General features: G+C 41.8%; 2 protein-coding genes across 60 annotated transcripts in view; one reads left to right on the top strand and one right to left on the bottom strand.

Annotated features, from left to right (window-relative positions):
* Window positions 1-17,054, top strand: part of WNK1 (WNK lysine deficient protein kinase 1) — a 144,329-nt gene extending 127,275 nt beyond the window's left edge. For 15 of the 50 annotated variants that reach the window (XM_035255382.3, XM_035255385.3, XM_078338347.1 and 12 more), the window contains 6 exons: window positions 546-619; window positions 2,328-2,989; window positions 3,746-3,948; window positions 6,150-6,344; window positions 13,460-13,647; window positions 14,108-17,054. In XM_035255382.3, coding sequence (XP_035111273.3) covers window positions 546-619; window positions 2,328-2,989; window positions 3,746-3,948; window positions 6,150-6,344; window positions 13,460-13,647; window positions 14,108-14,425 — 1,640 coding nt within the window. In that variant the 3' untranslated portion in view covers window positions 14,426-17,054. Of the gene's footprint in view, window positions 1-545; window positions 620-2,327; window positions 2,990-3,745; window positions 3,949-6,149; window positions 6,345-7,236; window positions 7,309-10,088; window positions 10,131-11,945; window positions 11,973-13,459; window positions 13,648-14,107 lie in introns of all 50 variants that reach the window. The other 35 variants (XM_035255380.3, XM_078338348.1, XM_078338343.1 and 32 more) reach the window with 4 other exon arrangements.
* A 770-nt stretch (window positions 17,055-17,824) lies between these two features.
* Window positions 17,825-20,699, bottom strand: part of RAD52 (RAD52 DNA repair protein) — a 45,354-nt gene continuing 42,479 nt past the window's right edge. For 6 of the 10 annotated variants that reach the window (XM_035255414.3, XM_035255411.3, XM_035255412.3 and 3 more), the window contains 3 exons: window positions 20,421-20,525; window positions 19,868-20,095; window positions 17,825-19,429 (listed from right to left, as the gene is read on the bottom strand). In XM_035255414.3, the coding sequence (XP_035111305.3) occupies window positions 19,368-19,429; window positions 19,868-20,095; window positions 20,421-20,525 (395 nt within the window). In that variant the 3' untranslated portion in view covers window positions 17,825-19,367. Of the gene's footprint in view, window positions 19,430-19,867; window positions 20,096-20,400; window positions 20,526-20,699 lie in introns of all 10 variants that reach the window. The other 4 variants (XR_013522504.1, XR_013522503.1, XR_013522506.1 and 1 more) reach the window with 1 other exon arrangement.

A 20,699-nucleotide genomic window follows, 5' to 3' on the forward strand; every position in this document is an offset into this window, starting at 1 on the left:
CCAGCCTGGGCAACATGGTGAAACCCTGTCTCTACTAAAAATGCAAAAATTAGCCAGGTATAGTGGCACATACCTATAATCCCAGCTACTCAAGAGGCTGAGGCAGGAGGATCACTTGAACCCGGTAGGTACAAGTGTCAGTGAGCTGAGAATGTGCCACTATACTCCAGCCTGGGAAACAGAGCAAAACTCCATCTCAGTAAAATAAAACGAAGATGAGTCTTTAATGTCCTCAGTAAAATCTCATCCTTCATTTCGTTTACTTACATCTCTGAATTAAAGAAAGTAATTCAGTTTTTAGTCCCTGTTAACCTTTGTTTTTATAGTATGTATTAATGTTGTAGTTAGTATCTAGTAGTAAAGCAAACAATAACTACTTTCCCCTGTTGGACAAAGCCTCATGGAGAGAGGAGATAGGGAAGTTATCTTTGCAGCCAACAGCTTTCCTCATGTGTAGTTTGATTTTGCTGTTTTTCTAGTCAAAGGGAAAAGAAGTTAACTGGAAAGAGACACTTATATTTTCCTCATTCATGTATTTCTTTCAGTTTCTCGAGTCACAGAAGGCCCTGTCCTAGCAGCTAGTTCAGGAGCTGGTGTTTTTAAGATGGGACGATTTCAGGTAAGACAGTCATTTTGCATTGCCTTGATTCCTTCCTTTGGAGTTGTTTTTATAATAAAATTACTGCCTACCTATTTGGGACATAATTACCAGTCTAGCAATCTGTTACATAGTACTTTATAGCTCTTTTTAGCATTTTCCTAATAAAAGTTATAAATACTAATTAAAGAAAATACAGAATACTTACAACAGTAGAGACACAGTAGATAGTCATACTATCTAGCTGCCCACCTCCCAAGATTACTTTTTGGGGTAATTTCCTTTCACTTTATGTTTTCTGTACAAGTGTGTATCTGAAATAGACTTTCACTTCTCCTGTTCTGAATGTTATAGCTATTTTTTCCATCCAGCAGTTGGTTTACCTATCCAATTTCCATTGTCATTTCTAATTTTTCCAACTTAAGTAACCTCTTTGTTACTTAAATATAAAAATATTTTCCACATTTAGAATAATTGTCATAGGATTAATTCTTTTTTTTTTTTTTTGAGACAGAGTCTCACTCTGTCACCAGGTGCCAGGCTGGAGTGCAGTGGTACGATCTGGGCTCACTGCAACCTCCGCCTCCCAGGTTCAAGCAATTCTCCTGCCTCAGCCTCCTGAATAACTGGAACTGCACACACGCACCACCATGCCCAGCTTATTTTTTGTATTTTTTAGTAGAGACAGGATTTCACCATGTTGGCCTGGATGGTTTTGGTCTCTTGACCTCGTGATCTGCCCGCCTCAGCTTCCCAAAGTGCTGGGATTACAAGCGTGAGCCATTGCGCCCAGCCAGGATTAATTCTTTAATGAAAATACATGATACCATATCACTTTATTTTACCAGCTGGTCCATCATGTGAGCATTTTCTGGCTGGGGAGAGTAAGTGATAATTTTCTCATTTGTAAACAAGTCCTGAAAGTTTATCGGTGGGCTGAGTTTGTGTTTCTAAATACATGGACAAACCAGAACAATGATCTGGATCCTCTTTTTTAGTTACCAGTTAGTTGGGTTGTTTCTTGAGGCTTAGCTGGCATTTAACATTTATTGGATTTAATTCTTGTAGTTTTTCTTATTCACAGGCAACCCTAAAAATTCTACAACATCTTGTTAATTTATTTTAGTTTTTTGAGGCAGTCTCACTGTGTTGCCCCGGCTGGAGTGTAGTGGCACAATCTTGGCTCGTGGCAGCCTCCACCTCCTGACATCAATTGATTCTCCTGCCTTAGCCTCCCAAGTAGCTGGGATTACAGGCATGTACTACCATGCCTAGCTAGTTTTTGTATTTTTAGTAGATACAGGTTTCACCCTGTTGGCCAGGCTGGTCTCAAACTCCTGACCTCAAGTTATTGCCCACTTCAGCCTCCCAAAGTGCTGGGATTACAGGTGTGAGCCACTATGCCCGCCCCTGAACTTTGGTTATTTATATGTCGACTAAGACATGAATCTGAATTCTGTGTATGACATGAAATATGAAATTAAATTATTTACTTTGTAAGCTTAGCCAGCCACACAGACTCTATATCTAAGTACAGATGTGTTCTCTATTATGGTATTCAATTTTTCTTCAGAGTCAAAGATGGAAGCACTATGTAAAGAGATAATTAGCCTACTCGTTGAGAGGAAAATAAAGTGATTCCTTTTTTCCTTTTTTAAATTGTCTGTGATAGAAATCAGATACTGAGAAACTTCAGTTTTTAATCTTACTTTGTTCTTTTTTTAATCAGGTTTCAGTTGCAGCAGATGATGCCCAGAAAGAGGGTAAAAATAAGTCAGAAGATGCAAAATCTGTTCATTTTGAATCCAGCACTTCAGAGTCCTCGGTGCTGTCAAGTAGTAGTCCAGAGAGTACCTTGGTGAAACCAGAGCCAAGTGGGATAACCATCCCTGGCATCTCTTCAGATGTGCCAGATAGTGCCCACAAAAGTCCTGCCTCAGAGGCAAAGTCAGACACTGGGCAGCCTACCAAGGTTGGACGTTTTCAGGTGACAACAGCAGCAAACAAAGTGGGTCGTTTCTCTGTATCAAAAACTGAGGACAAGATTGCTGATGCAAAGAAAGAAGGACCAGTGGCATCTCTTCCTTTTATGGATTTGGAACAAGCTGTTCTTCCTCCTGTGATACCAAAGAAAGAAAAGCCTGTACTATCAGAGCCTTCACATCTAAATGGGCCATCTTCTGACCTGGAGGCTGCCTTTTTAAATAGGGATGTGGATGATGGTTCTGGTAGTCCACACTCCCCTCATCAACTGAGCTCAAAGAGCCTTCCTGTCCAGAATCTAAGTCAAAGCCTTAGTAATTCGTTTAACTCTTCTTACATGAGTAGTGACAATGAGTCAGATATTGAAGATGAAGACTTAAAGTTAGAGCTGCGACAACTACGGGAAAAGTAAGTATATTTTCTCTTGTGAAAGAATGTCGGATAAGGTTTTAAAACCTAGGTCCTAGAACCAAGATTAATATTATTTTTGCCACAACATGCTAATGTCTCATTTCTTTTAAAGTGAGTGCCACAGAATCACCACCCCACCCCACCCCCTGACCCCTTCCCACCCCACTCACCACACACACACACACACACACACACACACACACACACACACGAGTCCCAACTACTGACTCACATGCACAAGCATAGCTTCTCTTATACTCATAAAGACCCACAGCATTTCTAGTTCTAGAACTTCTTCAGCACCTTTGTATTGTCACTGTATCATTATCATTATTATTATTATTACCAATAGCAGATTTTATCACTATTAACTGCTCTTTATTTATTAGTCCATGAAATGAATCTGGTAATGGCACTGGGATATATGATTATGTTGGCAGATTTTGTTTGGCAAATTGAATCAGGGTAGCAAATTCAGCTATTGTGTGCATGGCCTCAAAAGTCAGGAAATATTTTTCCCCTAAAACATTATCAACCATTTGTTGTTGGCTAGGAGCTTATTGGAATATGGCTTGGGTAATGAAGGCCAGCAAGGTGAGTTTGACAAGCTAGAAGCACACGGTAGTACATTTGGGGAAAAGGTTCATTAGTAACTAGTACATACTTGAAAGCAGATTTAGGAATATGCTGTTAATTCTTGTTTGAATGAAAATGATTATGGTATTTTAAATTATGTTTGGTTATCTTTCTTAGACATCTTAAAGAGATTCAGGATCTGCAAAGTCGCCAGAAGCATGAAATTGAATCTTTGTATACCAAACTGGGCAAGGTGCCCCCTGCTGTTATTATTCCTCCAGCGGCTCCCCTTTCAGGGAGAAGACGACGACCCACTAAAAGCAAAGGCAGCAAGTCTAGTCGAAGCAGTTCCTTGGGGAATAAAAGCCCCCAGCTTTCAGGTAAAAAGCACCGGACTAGGTCAGCCACAGCTCTCCTATCTTTTGTTTCTGTCTCCAACTGTATGTAACCTGCTGAACATTTGTTATTTTTGTTAAATTTCAAAAGAATTTGGCTATCCTGATACTTTTGCTTCCTTGACTTCTATACTTATATTTATTGTACCTCTTTTTGAGTCTATAGAAGTAGACCTAGTGAGTACAATGGTTTATTGCATTGTAATCCATATTGCTATCTACTGGTAGCCTTTATTTATAGTTATTCTTAAGGATAGACATTTAGCTTTGCCTGTTAATTCATATAACTCACATTTAACCAGACTCTTGGGCAGTTGGAATAAAATACATTATTCTCTGTTTAATAAAGTTTGGGTAGATTCTTTTAGTGGATGAGTTAGTCATAATTGCAACTGAGATGAATGTAATTGTCACATGGATATTTGTGTGTATGTCTAAATGGTAACTTCTTGATTAAGGTTTTTATTTCATTTATATTAGGTTAGAGAACTTGCTAGTCATTAAAATCAGAGAAATAGTTAAGTTATACTGTCTCGTAATGGAGTGTGTGTGTGCATGTGTGAATTTTTTTTTAAGAGAGAGGGTCTCACTCTCTTGCCCTGGCTGGAGTGTAGTGGTGTGATCATAAAACAACACAACAGGGCTGGGCGCGGTGGCTCACGCCTGTAATCCCAGCACTTTGGGAGGCCGAGGCGGGTGGATCACAAGGTCAAGAGATTGAGACCATCCTGGTCAACATGGTGAAACCCTGTCTCTACTAAAAATACAAAAAATTAGCTGGGCATGATGGCGTGTGCCTACTTGAGAGGCTGAGGCAGGAGAATTGCCTGAACCCAGGAGGCGCAGGTTGTGGTGAGCTGAGATCGCGCCATTGCACTCCAGCCTGGGTAACAAGAGCAAAACTCTGACTCAAAAAAAAAAAAAAAAAAACACACAACAGCCTCAAACTCCTGGGCTCAGGTGGTCCTCCCACCTTAGCCTCCTGAGTAGCTGGGACTACAGGTGCATACCATCACACCCTGCTAACTTTGGACTATAATTTAATTGGGACAGAGAATTCCTAATCCTTAGGCGAGATCATGGTAGTGTTAATCCAATTAGCTGAAAAGAAAAAGAAGGTTAAAATATGTTAGAAAGCAGTTGCACAGGAGGCTGAGGCAGGAGAATTGCCTGAACCCAGGAGGCGGAGGTTGCGGTGAGCCAAGATTGCGCCATTGCACTCCAGCCTGGGTAACAAGAGCGAAACTCCGTCTCAAAAAAAAAAAAAAGAAAGCAGTTGTAAACTTCTTAGCAGTTCCATTCTCTGGAAGGTTTCATAGGTATCCAAATCTAGCACATTAGGACCAATTCATGCAGCCCATTAGTAGAGATGTGATTGTAAGAGAGAAATCAGCCAAACCAAAAATAATTTTAAATATCCATTGCTCTGTAGTCACCTACATCATTTTTTGGCATCTCTTTTGTATCTGATCTCTGATGCATGTTTATAAGAAAGTCTAAGTGGAGACTGCCTAACAAACATGATTCAACACATTTTCTAATACGGTAAAAAAAAAAAGGCAATCATGGAATTGCAAATTGGAATCTGAGTATCCACCTCATACTCTGGTCTTTTTACTCTGCTCAGATGTGTGGCTCCTCTAGGTTTTCTAAAGCTAAAGAGCTTCTGGAATAGTATATATAGCCCTATTACCTATCGATTCTCTCTCTTTTTTGGTGAGACTGAGTTTCATACCTCTTGCCCAGGCTGGAGTGCAATGTCATGATCTCGGCTCACTGCAACATCCGCCTCCAGGTTCAAGCAAAACTCCTGCCTCAGCCTCCTGAGTAGCTGGAATTACAGGTGCCTTGCACCACACCTGGCTAATTTTTATATTTTTGGTAGAGACAGGGTTTCACCATGTTGGCCAGGCTGGTCTCGAACTCCAGACCTCAGGTGACCTGCCTGCCTCAGCCTCCCAAAGTACCAGATTACAGGTGTGAGTGCCTAGCCTAACTATTGATTTTGATTCTTAGTGTCATTCCTCACTTCTCCCATTAGTGAGGACTTTGTTCTTTCATCAGTTTATAGCTTTTGATCCATCATTTACCACTTGGTGAAACAAACCAAATGTATAAGAACAGTGCCTAATGAGTATGTGGAGAAAGCTGGACATGTTTCCTCATGCCACTTTATCTTTTGGCAGGTAACCTGTCTGGTCAGAGTGCAGCTTCAGTCTTGCACCCCCAGCAGACCCTCCACCCTCCTGGCAATATCCCAGACTCCGGGCAGAATCAGCTGTTACAGCCCCTTAAGCCATCTCCCTCCAGTGACAACCTCTATTCAGCCTTCACCAGTGATGGTGCCATTTCAGTACCAAGCCTTTCTGCTCCAGGTCAAGGTAATAAAGCAACCATCATCGTCCAAAAACAGTAAAATGGAGATGTTGCCATACCTGGGACAAAAGCCTGTTAAGGCGGGTTGGGAGGCAAGCTGACCAGAACATACATAGCCTGTGTGTTGTACACTTAAGTCTTTGGGTGAAGGGAAGTGGAGTAATAATGAGAATCAGTGGGCTCATTGCTGCTCCCGTTAGGTGAAATTACTTTTTTTCAAGAAATTACAGTGAAAAGTTACATCTGTGACCTATATGAATTACTCATTTGGGATTTAAAACTTATGCTTTGATACTTGGCTGAGATTTCCTGGATGAAATTCTAAGGCTTTTTAGCAGTTTCTGAAAGCTAATGTATTTTCTTAGCCATTGTAGAATTTCGTTACTTTTAAGTATAGGAGTGGCATACTAAAATGAATAGCCTTACAATTCAATATTTTATCCATAATCTACTTCCCAAATATAGTTCTGTTTATTAATGATTGCTGAAAACATTCCTGCAGAGGAAAGGGCTTCTAGTAGTATTAGAACAAGAATCAAAAAGACTTGGGCATCCAGGCGAGAAGAATGAAAAATATATAGGTACTGGCTTATATGCCTTTGCCACAGTTTCACAGAAATTAGAGATTAGTCACTTCACAAGGTGATTGCACTTGATTGGTAAGGAGGGCAAACTAGCTAGCTTTATTCCAATAAGAAAAGCTTCCGCATTTTGCATATGGATAGAATTAAGACCTAATATTTCATCTCTTACATATCTGACCTTCTCCCAGAAGCTTGTTCTTCTATGTGCCATCTTAGTGCATTTCACCACTCCAGCCTCAAGTTTCTAACATCTTGTAGTTGTGTTCTGTCTCTTCTCCTCTCTCTGTTCTTCCCTGTTTTTCCCCTCTCACAGGCTGTGCGAAGTTTAACTGTGCATCTGAACAGGTGACATTCAAACCTGGTGGCAGGAGGACCCGATTTCTGAGTACGCCCTGCTTGGCTCTTTGTGTGTAACACCTTTACTCCTTCCTTGTCCTTGTTTTTCTGCTGCTTGGATCTGATGTTTCACGCAGTCCATTTTCATTTGTCTCTTTTTGTATATCATCTACTCAGTGGCTTGCTAAATTACTATTACCCTCAGAAGTTTGGGCCCCCGTGTTAATTATGATTTAAAAAGTCAACAAGTTTCTACAAATTTCAGTATAACTTTGTGGTAGCAGTGCTTCTTCATAGATATGTGACAGAGTAGATATGGTATCTAGGCAATAGATTGCTGGGTCATTTAGAATAATGAAGACTGGACTCCACAGTCATAGTCAGTGTTCTCTCTGTCCTATTATTAGAAATGACAGAAATCAGCCAGACACAGTGGCTTACACCTGTAATCCCAGCACTTTGGGAGGCTCAGACAGGAAGATTACTTGAGACCAGGAGCTTGAAACCAACCTGAGCAACATGGTGATACCCCATCTCTACCAAAAAAAAACAAATAGTTAGCCTGGCATGGTGGTGTGCGCCTGTAGTCCCAGCTACCCAGGAGGCTGAGGCAGGAGGATTACTATCTTAAGACCAGGAGGTTGAGACTGCAGTGAGCCATGATTGCACCACAGCATCCCAGCCTGAGTGACAGCAAGACTCTATCTCAAAAAAAAAAAAAAAAAGAAATGACAGAAAGCATTTTGACCAATAGATCCTGGCAGCAGGTAAAAGTTATGTACCTTTTTTTTCTATTCTTTGACAGAGTAGATTGAAATCTCTTTTTCTTCTCAATTAAGCCTAAGCATCTACTTGATGCTCAATTAAGCCTAAGCATCTACTTGAAAAGATGCTAGAATCTCTTCATTGGATCATTCCACCACTACTCTCCTCCAACCCCATAAAATCAGTAGTTCAAAAGGGGTTTTAGTTTGATTATTCCAGTAACGCACTTAGTCTAATAAAGACCAAAGCCCAACACCTGCAAGTAAAACTTATTCTTTTACCATGATTTCTGAAATTTCCCAGCTTTTTACTTAAAAATAAGGCACAATAGCAAGTCACCTCATCTTCCCCATATGTTAAATGAAGATGATGCCATTGTCCTATGGCCGTTGTACAGGTACAGAGAGACAGGTAGCACTTGGAAAGCACTCGTGATTTCTCTCTGATTAGTCAGTGTCTGCCTGGCACATAATAGGTAGTCAGTAACTATTGAAGAAAAGCTTAAAACACAAACAAAAACATAAAGTAGAAAAACCTTCGTTATGATTTGGATAAAGATCTTCTCTATTAAGGCCTCAAACTTCTGATGTGGTTATTGAAGTGCTTTTTAAATGCATGTGCTCAGGCCATCACTGTTTCTGAGTACGAGTCAGAGGTCCTTGGACCTCTTCATGGTGGGAAGAATTTACACCTCCCTTTGTTCTCTGTAGTGACTGGATTTAAAGGGAAGTATAACACATTTACCTTCCATTTCCCTCACACATTTGTAATTCTTCTAGCACCCCTATTCTTTTTACCTGCATTAGTAATGGATTGGCTCTACTTGAGAGACAGTCTTTTACTGACATACTCCACATTCACTAGTCCCAGGCTATTTAACCAAGAAGAGGGTGGAAGGCATTACCCAATTCGATAGTTTTCCAGGCATTTGTGGGGTTTTTTTTGAGGACGCAGATCAATAATTTTTCTGGTCAGACCTTCCTGGACTGTGCATATTAGCACTTTGACACTTAAATAAGCATTTAATTTGCATGTCCACCTAGAAAGTTGCAAGGACATTAGTAGTAGGAGCTGGGTGTTTCTGAAGTAGAATGTGACATGTCAGGCCTATGGTCTACTGCCTGAAATGTCTAACAGGGAAGAAAGAGAGCCAAAGCTTCTGTTTATGAAATACAATGTGACAAATACCACTTAAATTAAATTCCATAAATTCTCATCCCACTTTTAAAGGTAGGTGGTATTACCCCTGTTCAAATGAAAGTGGTCAGAAATATTGAACCTTGTCACTTCCCTTTGGGTATAAAATGAGAAGCCCTACATCTGTTGAAGTCACATCAGGATACATCATGTAAGCCTGGTGAACAAATCCCAAAAGACAGACTTGAAATATGGAAAGGAAACAGGTAATTGAAAGAGTGGGGATCTTACGAGCTTGGGATATATTATTCTATGCTCTCAAAATAGATAATGATTTGGAAGCACGGCTTGGCTTACTGCTATATTTATGTTCAGAGATTGCTTGTTTTCCACGTACTTTTAAAAATTATTCTGCAAGGGAAGGGGTTAATATGGTCTAGGATGTGGAAATATAATAGCCAACTTAAATGAACTTAAAACTGTAACAATGATACTATCAGCCTACTGTGGTGGGATTGCTAATGCATTTAATTGCGTGCTTTTTAACAGCCCAGCTGGAGAAACAGGAAGTGGGACAGGATCAGTGGAAGTGCTGCTTGGGTATTTGAAATTCAAGCAGTGAGACCTGAGAGACTGGAGTTCCTCTCCGATTCTAGAACCTCAATGCAGGGCATTACTCATTTAGATACAAAGATTGGGTGTAGAAACTCAACATCGGTCAGCCAGGTAACATCAGATAATCATGTTAAGGCTAACAGCCAGTTAGATACATTCTTTAGAACTGTATCTATGCAAGGGCTACCAGGTCCTACCTATCTGTCTCCCTTCCTGCTTTCTCTTGCTGGGTCTTTGTGTGCTGTTTGGAGATTCTAAATATTTTACACTGATGTTTATCTTTAACACATTGCTTCTCTCTTTGTGCTTCAGGGAAGATGGTGAAAAAAGTCTGTCCTTGCAACCAGCTCTGTAGTAATTATCTTTTCTTTCTGTTATTTTTGGTCCTTGATTGCAAAGCCTGTTAACCATGAGTTCTTTGAACTCTGCAGTCTCATAGCTCCCTGATTGCTAACTTCCATCTATCTCTGTACCTTATTCTAATAAATATTTAACATGCTTAACTGCTAATTACTGGCTGATTAAGAAATTATCTCACAGTTAGTGCCCTCAGTGATAACCCCGTGTCAGCCTAGCTTGTGGCAGACATGGATTGGTAATGGCCATGGATGTGTATAGGGAGATCAGGAATGCCTAGTTCCTATGGGAGAGAGATCCTTTAGTCAGCAAGTATGTGCCGGGCAGTGTTATTACCCCAACAGGAAACTCAGCAGTGATTAATCATACAAAAGTCCATGCCCTCCCTTTGTTCACATTGAAGTGGGAGATGTCTGCTAGATTGGTGAGGAGAGAAACACCACTTTGTAGTGTTTGTCTTTTTAGACTATGGCTTCTCATTAAAGTACAGATAGTTCGGCAACCCAGCAGGCCATTTACAATGTTCTAGGTAGGGTCAACAGGGAAATTCTGTACTTGGGATGCTGGGCTGTAAGTTACGGTTCATAATAGGTTATTGTTACTAGGATCTAGTGGTGCGGGAGTAGGGAAAATGTATTATAATGGCAGGAGGAAATTTAAAAATGAATCTTGAGGGTAAGTCTATACTATTTATTGGGGCTTTCCAGAAGAACTAAAAAAGGTTTAGAAGTTAGCATATTCTCTATAGCTTTTATAGTTAGCTCTCCTTTTCTTAGGAGTTAGTTTCTGGTCAGAAAAAGATAAGTTTGTTTCATTCTTTAATGGGAAGCCTGTATACAGAATCCAGAATGCGAAAGTTTAACTGTATGGTTGACTCTTCCTCGTGGTTTCTCTTTCCTCGTGGGAAGAGAATCCTGTATTAGGTAATGTAGGTTAAAATGAAAAGTGAAATTTGGTTCTAAAGGGGCCTCGCAGCATCAGGGCAAAAGACTAGCATCAGACTAGAGAGGTGTGTCTCCCAGCATGAGCTCTTTGTGTATAAGCAGTGGTCATGTCTCCTAAGCTGCTTGTATTTTTAGCTTTTGACAGCCCTGCTCCCCTCTGATTATTTCTGGTTTTTGTTTTGATTGACTCTCACATCAAGCTCACCAAGCAATAATCATTTAAACAGGATGACAGTCCCCATGCATGTGAAATGCTTGCTTTCAAGATTGAGACCCTCACTGTCATGACTGCTCATCCTCATTGCCTGTGCTTCCCACTTCACCACCCTCTCACATTTGCTGTTCATGGAAGGCTGTTTCCTGTGCTTTAATATTTTTCCACTTGGGTTTTCTATACTGTAGGGGAACTTACTCTTCCTTTTACACTGTATGTGCAATAGCCATCCCCTTGTGGCTCCAGCAGGCACCAAGAAGTGAGCTAACACTCACACTGCAATAGTTCATGTCTTGCCATGGTGGTAAGAAGCATGTGACCTTCCTCACTCTACAGCTTCACCTCAGAATTAGCTGGTACTCCAGCACAGACATGCTTGTGTGTGCCGTTCCCTTGGTGGTAGGATATAAGCTTGACTTGAGACCAGTGATGGTCAATAACAGGCTTTTAAGTGGCAGGGTTGCGTTAGGTGTGCTGCTGTGTCTGATGCTGCTTATTTACCCCCAGCTTTACTTGGATATCTTAAAGACTAGTGATTCACAACTTACCAGTGAGATCTGGTAAAACAGGTCGGGGGGAGGGTGAGGAAAACAGACAAGACCATGACTCTTCTTTCCCTCTTCCCCAAAACGTGCCTCTTCGAATAATCTTCAGTGTGCCCTCCAGCAGAGCCGAAATCAGGCAGGACATAGACTCCTTCTTCCTTTCTCATCAAACCATAGAAATAGAATTCCTCCATCGTAACCGCAGAGCTTCCGCCTCCCCTTTGCACCCTGCCTCAGCTGCATTTTCTTGTCGCTTCTACATGGGAGTGCTTGCTGTTCTGGGAAGGTGGGGAGAAACGGTGGGAATCCTTGAGTCAACTGAAACTGAGGTCATCTTCGGGAAAACCATGTCTTCCTGGAGTTGAAAGATTCAGGCACACCATACAGTCCTTTCCTCATGAGTAATCTTGTTCCTTTACTCATAGGAAATTGGGAGAGGTTAACCCCTCTCAAGTTTATGTTTGCACGTTCATGTTTATGGGTGAAAAAGTTTTCTGAACACAGCATGCTACTTCTCTTATTACCTCTCTCTATTTAAAGAATGGCTAGACTGAGCATGGTGGCTCACGCCTGTAATCCCAGCACTTTGTGAGGCTGAGATGGCAGGATTGCCTGAGCCCGGCAGTTCAGTTCGTTTCTGAGCAACATATGGAGATTATGTCTGTATAAAATATTTAAAAATTTAACTGGGTAACTGAGTATGGTGGTGCATACCTCTAGTCCCAAGCTACTTGGGAGGCTGAGGCAGAAGGAGTTTGAGGCTGAAAGTGAGCCATGATTGTGCCACTGTATCCAGCCTGGGTGACAGAGAAGAGGCTCTTCAAAAAAAAAAAAAAAAAAAAAAAAGCCACGCGTGGTAGCTCACGCCTGTAATCCCAGCACTTTGGGAGGCCAAAGCAGGCAGATCACCCGAGGTCAGGAGTTCAAGACCAGCCCAGCCAACATGGTGAAACCCCGCCTCTACTAAAATACAAAAATTAGCTGGGCTTGGTGGTGCACGCCTGTAATCCCAGCTATTCTGGAGGCTGAGGCAGGAGAATTTCTTGAACCCAGGAGGTGGAGGTTGCAGTTAGCTGAGATTGTGCCATTGCACTCCAGCCTGGGCAATAGAGTAAGTCTTAAAAAAAAAAAAAAAAAAAGGTGGTAGTGTCCACATGGCTTGGAAACCCCTTCTCCTTAGCCAAGCATCTATTCCTACTCCTACTTAAACTTTGCCCAAGGCACAAGAAATCCTCTTTTGTCCTACATTCTGCAAAATTTCAGAGCAACAAGCCTTGCTAATCGTATCACACTTCCATCAGCAACATGATGCTGGGAATGGCATACTGGCAAGCAGTTCCAGTACTCTTAGGTGCTTTGTGAAAGAAGCCCTTGCCTTGTGTTACCTACCATCATCCTGAGTTGTTCAGCCTTATCAGCAGCTACTGAAGAGAAACTGTTTTCATCACCCTATTATACCAAAACCAGTGGCTAAACAAAACCTTGGAACCCTTCTTGCATGGCTTCCCAGTTCATCCTCTCCCCATTCTGTGGCTTGCCATTCATCACCCCGTGAAGTTTTCCCTTTTCCTGAAATTGTAACCTAGGCTCCCTTTAATGCTTGTATTCTGTTGCCTGTCATAGGGACCAGCAGCACAAACACTGTTGGGGGAACAGTGAACAGCCAAGCTGCCCAAGCTCAGCCTCCTGCCATGACGTCCAGCAGGAAGGGCACGTTCACAGATGACCTGCACAAGTTGGTAGACAATTGGGCCCGAGATGCCATGAATCTGTCAGGCAGGAGAGGAAGCAAAGGGCACATGAATTATGAGGTAAGTCTCTCTTTTATCATAGAGAATCACATAACACACATCTGAATCCAGTTGATATAAACTACTAGATTGCTGCTTAATGTCTTATACCAGGACCTTCTTTAGTAGCTCATTAATTTTAACATTTTAGAAAAACAAGGCAAAAATCCCCCAGGTACCCTTTTATTTTTTCTTCCCTGAATCTCTAATCTTACTGGTCAGCTCAACTTTTTCTTCTTCCTTTTCTCGTCTTCATCCTGAACTACACACACAGACACACATATGCACATGACATCCCTCCCCTCTCATCAGGATTATTTTCACCCTTACTTGGTAAATATAAAGAGCCAATGAATACTATAGAAGACGCTTTTGCTGTATCTTACAGGATTAGACCAGAAGTATATGTTAGCACCACACATTTTACACCCTTATCTCTTAAACCCACACCAGACTTGACATGCGGTTGTTTTGTTTTCAGGGCCCTGGAATGGCAAGGAAGTTCTCTGCACCTGGGCAACTGTGCACCTCCATGACCTCGAACCTGGGTGGCTCTGCCCCCATCTCTGCAGCATCAGCTACCTCTCTAGGTCACTTCACCAAATCTATGTGCCCCCCACAGCAGTATGGCTTTCCAGCTACCCCATTTGGCGCTCAGTGGAGTGGGACAGGTGGCCCAGCACCACAGCCACTTGGCCAGTTCCAACCTGTGGGAACTGCCTCCTTGCAGAATTTCAACATCAGCAATTTGCAGAAATCCATCAGCAACCCCCCAGGTTCCAACCTGCGGACCACTTAGACCTAGAGACATTAACTGAATAGATCTGGGGGCAGGAGATGGAATGCTGGTGGGGAGGGGTGGGGGGTGGGAGTAGCCTATATACTAACTACTACTGCTGCATTTAACTGGTTATTTCTTGCCAGAAGGGAATGTTTTTAATTCCACGTTGAGTCCTCAGAATGGAGAGTCTCCCCTGCTCTACTAACTGGAGTAGGAGAGGAAGGAAAGAGCAGCTTTCTTGTAAAGGGGCAGCTTCAGACCATGCTTTCCTGTTTATTTGTACTCAGTAGTGAGGATGAGGGCTAGGAAAGTCTTGTTCATAAGGAAGCTAGAGAACTCAATGTAAAATCAAACCCCATCTGTAATTTTGAGTGGGTGGAGTTCTTGATTTTGGTACATGCCCCAAATCCTTTACTCCCTCAAGAATCTGAACCACAAGACAAAAACAACCTATTGGGCTCTCTCCTACCCTGCCCTTCTCCCTTTTTCCCCCCTTCTCTTTTTGATTTTTTCTTTGCTCTTTAGAACCCAGTGAAAAATACCAGGGGACTGGGGTGCAGCCCTTTCTTATGATAGGTCATTAGTGCTTTAAGCAAAAGATACTAGCAGCTTTGACTGCAGCATTAGCAATTAGGAAAAAAAAAATAAGTTCCCTGCGGACATGTAACTTTGCCATCAGTTTTGATGTGGAAACACTGTGATATATAAAATGTTGTTGGACAACAGTAGTTTTAAGAGTAAAATATGAAACGTTTAAAAAGTTCCAAAAAAAAAGCTAGCTCTGTCCTTTACTTATTGAGACACTTTAACTTTTTCCTTTGTATTTCCATTGTATTAGATAAATAAATGTGAATGTAAAATTGTATAAATTACTGTACTTGAATACTTCTGTTTCCCAGTGTTGCTTGCTGGACATTTTAGTGCCTTGGACTTACTTATATTGCTTCTGCCATTAGCATCAACTTATCAGACCCCAGATCAATAAAGGGCATGTGGAAGGAAATCTTAGGTCCATGTGACCCCAGCAGTGGATATGCCAAAGGGAAATAGAAAAAGTATTTTTTTAAGTCCTTCAACAACTTTGTCTAGAGCAGGTGTAAGATGAGTAGGTGGGAAGTTAAGTTGGCATTAGTGGTTAAAAACAAAGTTTTGTTTCAGGAAGAGTGAGGAGGGGGTGTTACAACAAAATTGGGCAACTTAAAAGACCAAGAATGGTATGTGCTGGGTGAAAGACAAAGACTAAAGAATGAGGAAACAAACTTGTTTGGAAGATACATGATACCTGGCCAATGACTGTCATATAAACCTTTATTTGAGCTAGGCTTGAACAGACGTGAACAGAACAGAAGAAATTGAACATAAAGCAAAGGGGGTGGGGGCTAGTTATCAAGTTGGGGAACCTGATAATGAAAAGTCACAGATGGAGAAAGTTGCTCTAAGAAAAACTGGATTGCTTTCCAATCTTGTTGCACATGTACCATGCAGTCCTCAGCTTGGGGTACTATATTTTGTGGAGAGAGAATCTTTCCACATCTGAATTAATAATCATCGTAGGAAAGGATACTTATTCCTACTCATTTCCTTTATGATGTCCAAATGGTTGCAGGATCATAATCTATTGTGCCACCTTTATTTCCAGAAATACAACTAATATGCTCACATTGTCAGATATTCCCCTTAAGTAATAACTGCAACCAATCAGTGTTATTTAGTGCTATGCCTACTTGTAATGGGTAGTTCTGTTGTTTTCAGAGCTTTCCGGAAATACTGTCCTAATTGGCTATGTTTGGGATCTTTGTTATCTCTGAAGACGGACAAAGAAGCTAAAACTCTTAATTTTGGGGTGCTTCTTGACGCGTAGTTGGGAAACTGACATTTCCAACCTTTTACCCACGTCAATGGCATATTCCGGGAATCACCACCACCACAGAAAGAAGCTGAGGCTCTCTGTACCCTGTTCATTCCTTATGGGCCCTGCTTCCCTTCGTAAGTTGGTCTCCGGCCCTAAGTATGCAAATGAGAGCTGAAGGTTTTAAAGAGGTAGAAAGGAAAAGGGCGGGGGTTTCAATCCCTGCTTTAAAAATATTTACTTATTTATTCTCTGCTTATATAGCTTGTGGAGAGTAAGGATAGAACCAACAAGGAGCCGAGTAACTGAGAAAGGGACCACCTAAGAGTGAAAATACTGTATACCGGAGGAGCAGGGGAGCCTAATGCAGCACGTTAGCATTTGTTATTTGAATTTAATAATTTTGAGATTTTTTTCACTCATACACAAAAAGAACTGGTTTTATTTACTGTTAATTCATCTTCCTGCGGATGAAATAACTGAAGCCTAGAGGAACGACCTAGTGCTACTGAACTGTTTAAATTATTTTTGTGTTAATAGTACACTTTGAATATCTTTTTCCACATTAAAAAAAACTTTCTGAATTATAAGTGTTTTCCTTACATTATTTAACAATGTACACTGTTTAAAAAAATAAAAATTCAAACTTCGGGGGTTTCTCAGCAGCCGTTAACTGTACATTTTGCACTAACTCTGGGTGTTGCGCTTCTTGTAAGATTGCGCTTTGTGCTTCCGTTTGTTACCTTTGTAGACTTATTTAATGAAACCATTCAAATAAACCAAACTTGCTTTTGTTGAGCTGTGGGGTTTCATTTACAGAAAATTCCTTCACATTTTCATTGGCACTATTTTAAGTGCAATTTATAACCTGATTCCTAATTTTTGGGGGCTCTTTTGCTACCTCTTCATCTTCCAAAGGAATAGAACAGTCGGCTGCTGGCTAGTATTTCAGACTTCCTTATCTCGGTTCACGGCTTCCCATAAATATGTCTGTGAGCCAAAAAAAAGAAGTCACTGCTTCAAGATAGGCACAGCCCAGTCCAAAATACGTCTTTAAAAAAACTAAATTGGCTGGGCGCAGTGGCTCATGCCTGTAATCCCAGCACTTTGGGAGGCCAAGGCAGGCAGATCACTTGAGGTCAGGAATTCTAGACCAGTCTGACCAACACTGAGAAACCCTGTCTACTAAAAAGACAAAAAAATAGCCGGATATGGTCACAGCGCCTGTAATCCTAGCTACTCAGGAGCCTGAGGCAGGAGAATCGCTTGAACCCCAGAGGTGAAGGTTGCAGTGAGCAGAGATCGCACCACTGCACTCCAGCCTGGGATGCAGAGAGACACCCTCTCAAAAATAAAATTGCAAATTCATTATTTATTTGGGGGAAAAAATTATAAAACATCTAAACACTATGAAAAGCCAATTTCTGGTCAAGGTGGTCACATCGCACGTATGAAATGCAGAAGTAGAAACAGCTGCAGCCTGAGCATCCCTAATTGAAACGCTCTGAGATCTGAAAATTTCTGAGCACTGACATGTTGCCAGAAGTGGAAAATTCCACACATGACCTTGTGTGACAAGCCATAGTCAAAGCACCAGGCACAAAACAGTTTATTCAGCCCCCTGCAGCTGCAGTAATATCGTATACACAAACTTTGTTGCATGCACAAAATTATGTGTATAAGGTATATATGAAACAGGTGAATTCCACGTTCAGGCTTGGGTCCCCTCCACAAGATCTCATTAAGTATATACAAATATTCAAAAAATGCAAAGCAACTCTGGTTTCAAGCATTTCGGATAAGGGATATGCAATATGTATCTTTTCTGTTTTCTTATAAAGTATACAATTTGCTTTCTCAAAATGCCTTTTCTGGCTGGACACAGTGGCTCACACCAGTAATAACTGCATTTTCTAAGGCGGAGGTGGGAGGATCACTTGAGCCCAGAGGTTGAGCTCTTTGCACCAACCGCACTCCAGCCTGGGTGACACAGCAAGACTGTCAAAAAAAAAATTTTTTTTTTCCCTTGACCTTAGATAATCATTTCCTTCTCAGGGAAAAATGTCTTTTTTTTTTTTTTTTTTAATTTTTTTTAAATGACGGGGTTTCACCATGTTGGTCAGGCTGGTCTTGAACTCTCGACCTCAGGTAATCCACCCGCCTTGGCCTCCAAAGTGCTTGGACTACAGGCGTGAGCCACCACCCCCGGCCTAAATGTCAGTCTTGAAAGAATGCAGGATTGTAATGTCATAAACCCATAAATTAGTTTACTTAGATTAAATGAAGATTGTAGCCTAGATTGGTGATACAAAGTAGTAAAAAGCACTACTCTAACTGCATTCCTGTCCTGATCCACAGTGCTTAAAGTGGACAACATTAAAGGCATGGGGCCTTGAAGGAAGGCAGAGGTTATGCAAAACAATTGAATGTAGGCAATTGCTAAGGCAGGTGCTTAGTACTAAGTCTGGCCTATATTGCTTGAGGGCAAGCAGCCATTGGTGATTCCTAAAATGTCCATCTTCTTTATTAACAATAGTTTAGTAATAAATAGTGGGAAGCCTCACAAGCCAAAGAAAAGATATTCCACCCATCCAGAGCCTCTCCCTACTAGAGTGGAGGACAAGCTTTTTTTCTGAGACAGAATCTCGCTGTCACCCAGGCTGGAGTGCAGTGGCACGATCTCAGCTCACTGCAACCTCTGCCTCCCAGGTTCAAGCAATTCTCTGCCTCAGCCTCCCGAATGGCTGGGACTACAGGTGCCCACCACCACACCCAGCTATTTTTTTGTATTTTTAGTAGAGACAGGGTTTCACCATCTTCGCCAGGCTGGTCTTGAACTCCTGACCTGGTGATCCACCTGCTTCGGCCTCCCAAAGTGCTGGGATTACAGGCGTGAGCCACCACACCTGGCCGGGGACAAGCTTTTTAAAAGTGCTCAGCCCTAACTGCAGTAGGCTTTCAGTCAGATCCTCTTGAGAAGGTTCAGAATGAAGCAAGATAATCCTTAGCAGTAAAGTTCATTCTCCAGGAGTGATGAACGATTTCATGACAAAAAAGTAGTTTTCCGAAGTCCCTTTGTGACAAGGTCCAATCGTGTGGCCTGAGCCTCAGTTAAGATGGATCATACTTCCTTTTCTTCATGTCCTGGCTCTTCCTATGAGATTCCCAGTTTCCTATGGAAGATAAAATGGCTTAAATGTAACTGTCATGGTTAAAATAAACTGACAGCTAATGATTTCTGGATTTTATTAGTTAATGATGCTAATTTAGACTAAGCCCAAGAATAAGAATTTCTGTTAGGAGGAAGGCAGATCATTTCCTAGACCAAGTGGCATCATGCTCATGACAGCCCCGCTGCTAGGAGGGCAAGCTGTCCATGCAGTGGCACTTCCGCTTCCTGCTATTATCAAGCGCTGAAAAGGGCTGCACCTGAATTCAGGAGCCCAAAGGAAAAGTTCTGGCTCTCAAACCAGGCCCCCGGTTATCTTCCACTTGCAGTGCTATTCCCTGGGAATTATTCTATCGAAATGAAATGTCATCCTTCCTCAAAAATTCCCAGAATTAAAGCTAGGTTCCCCTTTCATTTTTGTTCCTAAACACCTCTCTGCTACCTGTTACGTGTTGGTCAGCACTATAAGTCTGGAGGTCCCAAGGTCCAGATTTCGCTTGTGGTTTCTGGTGGCAAAGGCTGTATGGAGTCCTGTCCTGGGTCACCATCTGGTTGTTCAAGGCCAGTGTGTCAGAGGTCTGGGGCAGGTCTGCTCTAGACAAGGGCTTGACCACACCATCCCCTGCATCTGTAGTCACAGCCCACTTTAAAGAGTTGTCTTCAAGAGTCTCTACAGAGAAAAGGAAAGTAAGCATATCATCAGCAAATAATGAAGTATTCTCACAGAAAGCACTGGAAAAACTGGCCATCAGAAATTCCACATCGAGTGCTTTCTGAAAGTTTTTGGAATTTCTCTCCCCTACCCCTAAAAGTACACTGAAGAACCTTCCCTTCAGTTCAGATTCGAAGAGGAACTGGACATATGCCATCTGCCAGAATCCCCCCACCCCCAACAAAAACAGACGAAAATGAGGACTTTTATGCTGCCTGAAAGGTATTCTGTGGCTACTAAAAACATACAGTACAGTAGCTTACAAGCATTTCAAGGTATTTACTGATTAATTCTTGAGTCATTCCTGCGAGGAAGTCTTGCTCCGGGAGCGGTTCTGAGACTGCAGTTACAGGAGTGCTGTGTGTCAGCGGAGGGGCCGGAGGCACTGCTACGGTTCACAAAGGAAAGAAAGGACAAGTCATAATCACATCCTACATGGGATTAGAGAGCGTAAGTCCACAGTCCTCTTCTTAGAGGGAACACTCAGAAGGGCCACACTGTGTAAGGCTACGCTGCTTCAGCCAGTCTAAGAACTTCAGATTCCCGAGTCCCAGTCCCACCT

This window comes from Callithrix jacchus, chromosome 9 (genome assembly GCF_049354715.1).
Source record: "Callithrix jacchus isolate 240 chromosome 9, calJac240_pri, whole genome shotgun sequence".
Lineage (NCBI taxonomy): Eukaryota > Metazoa > Chordata > Mammalia > Primates > Cebidae > Callithrix > Callithrix jacchus.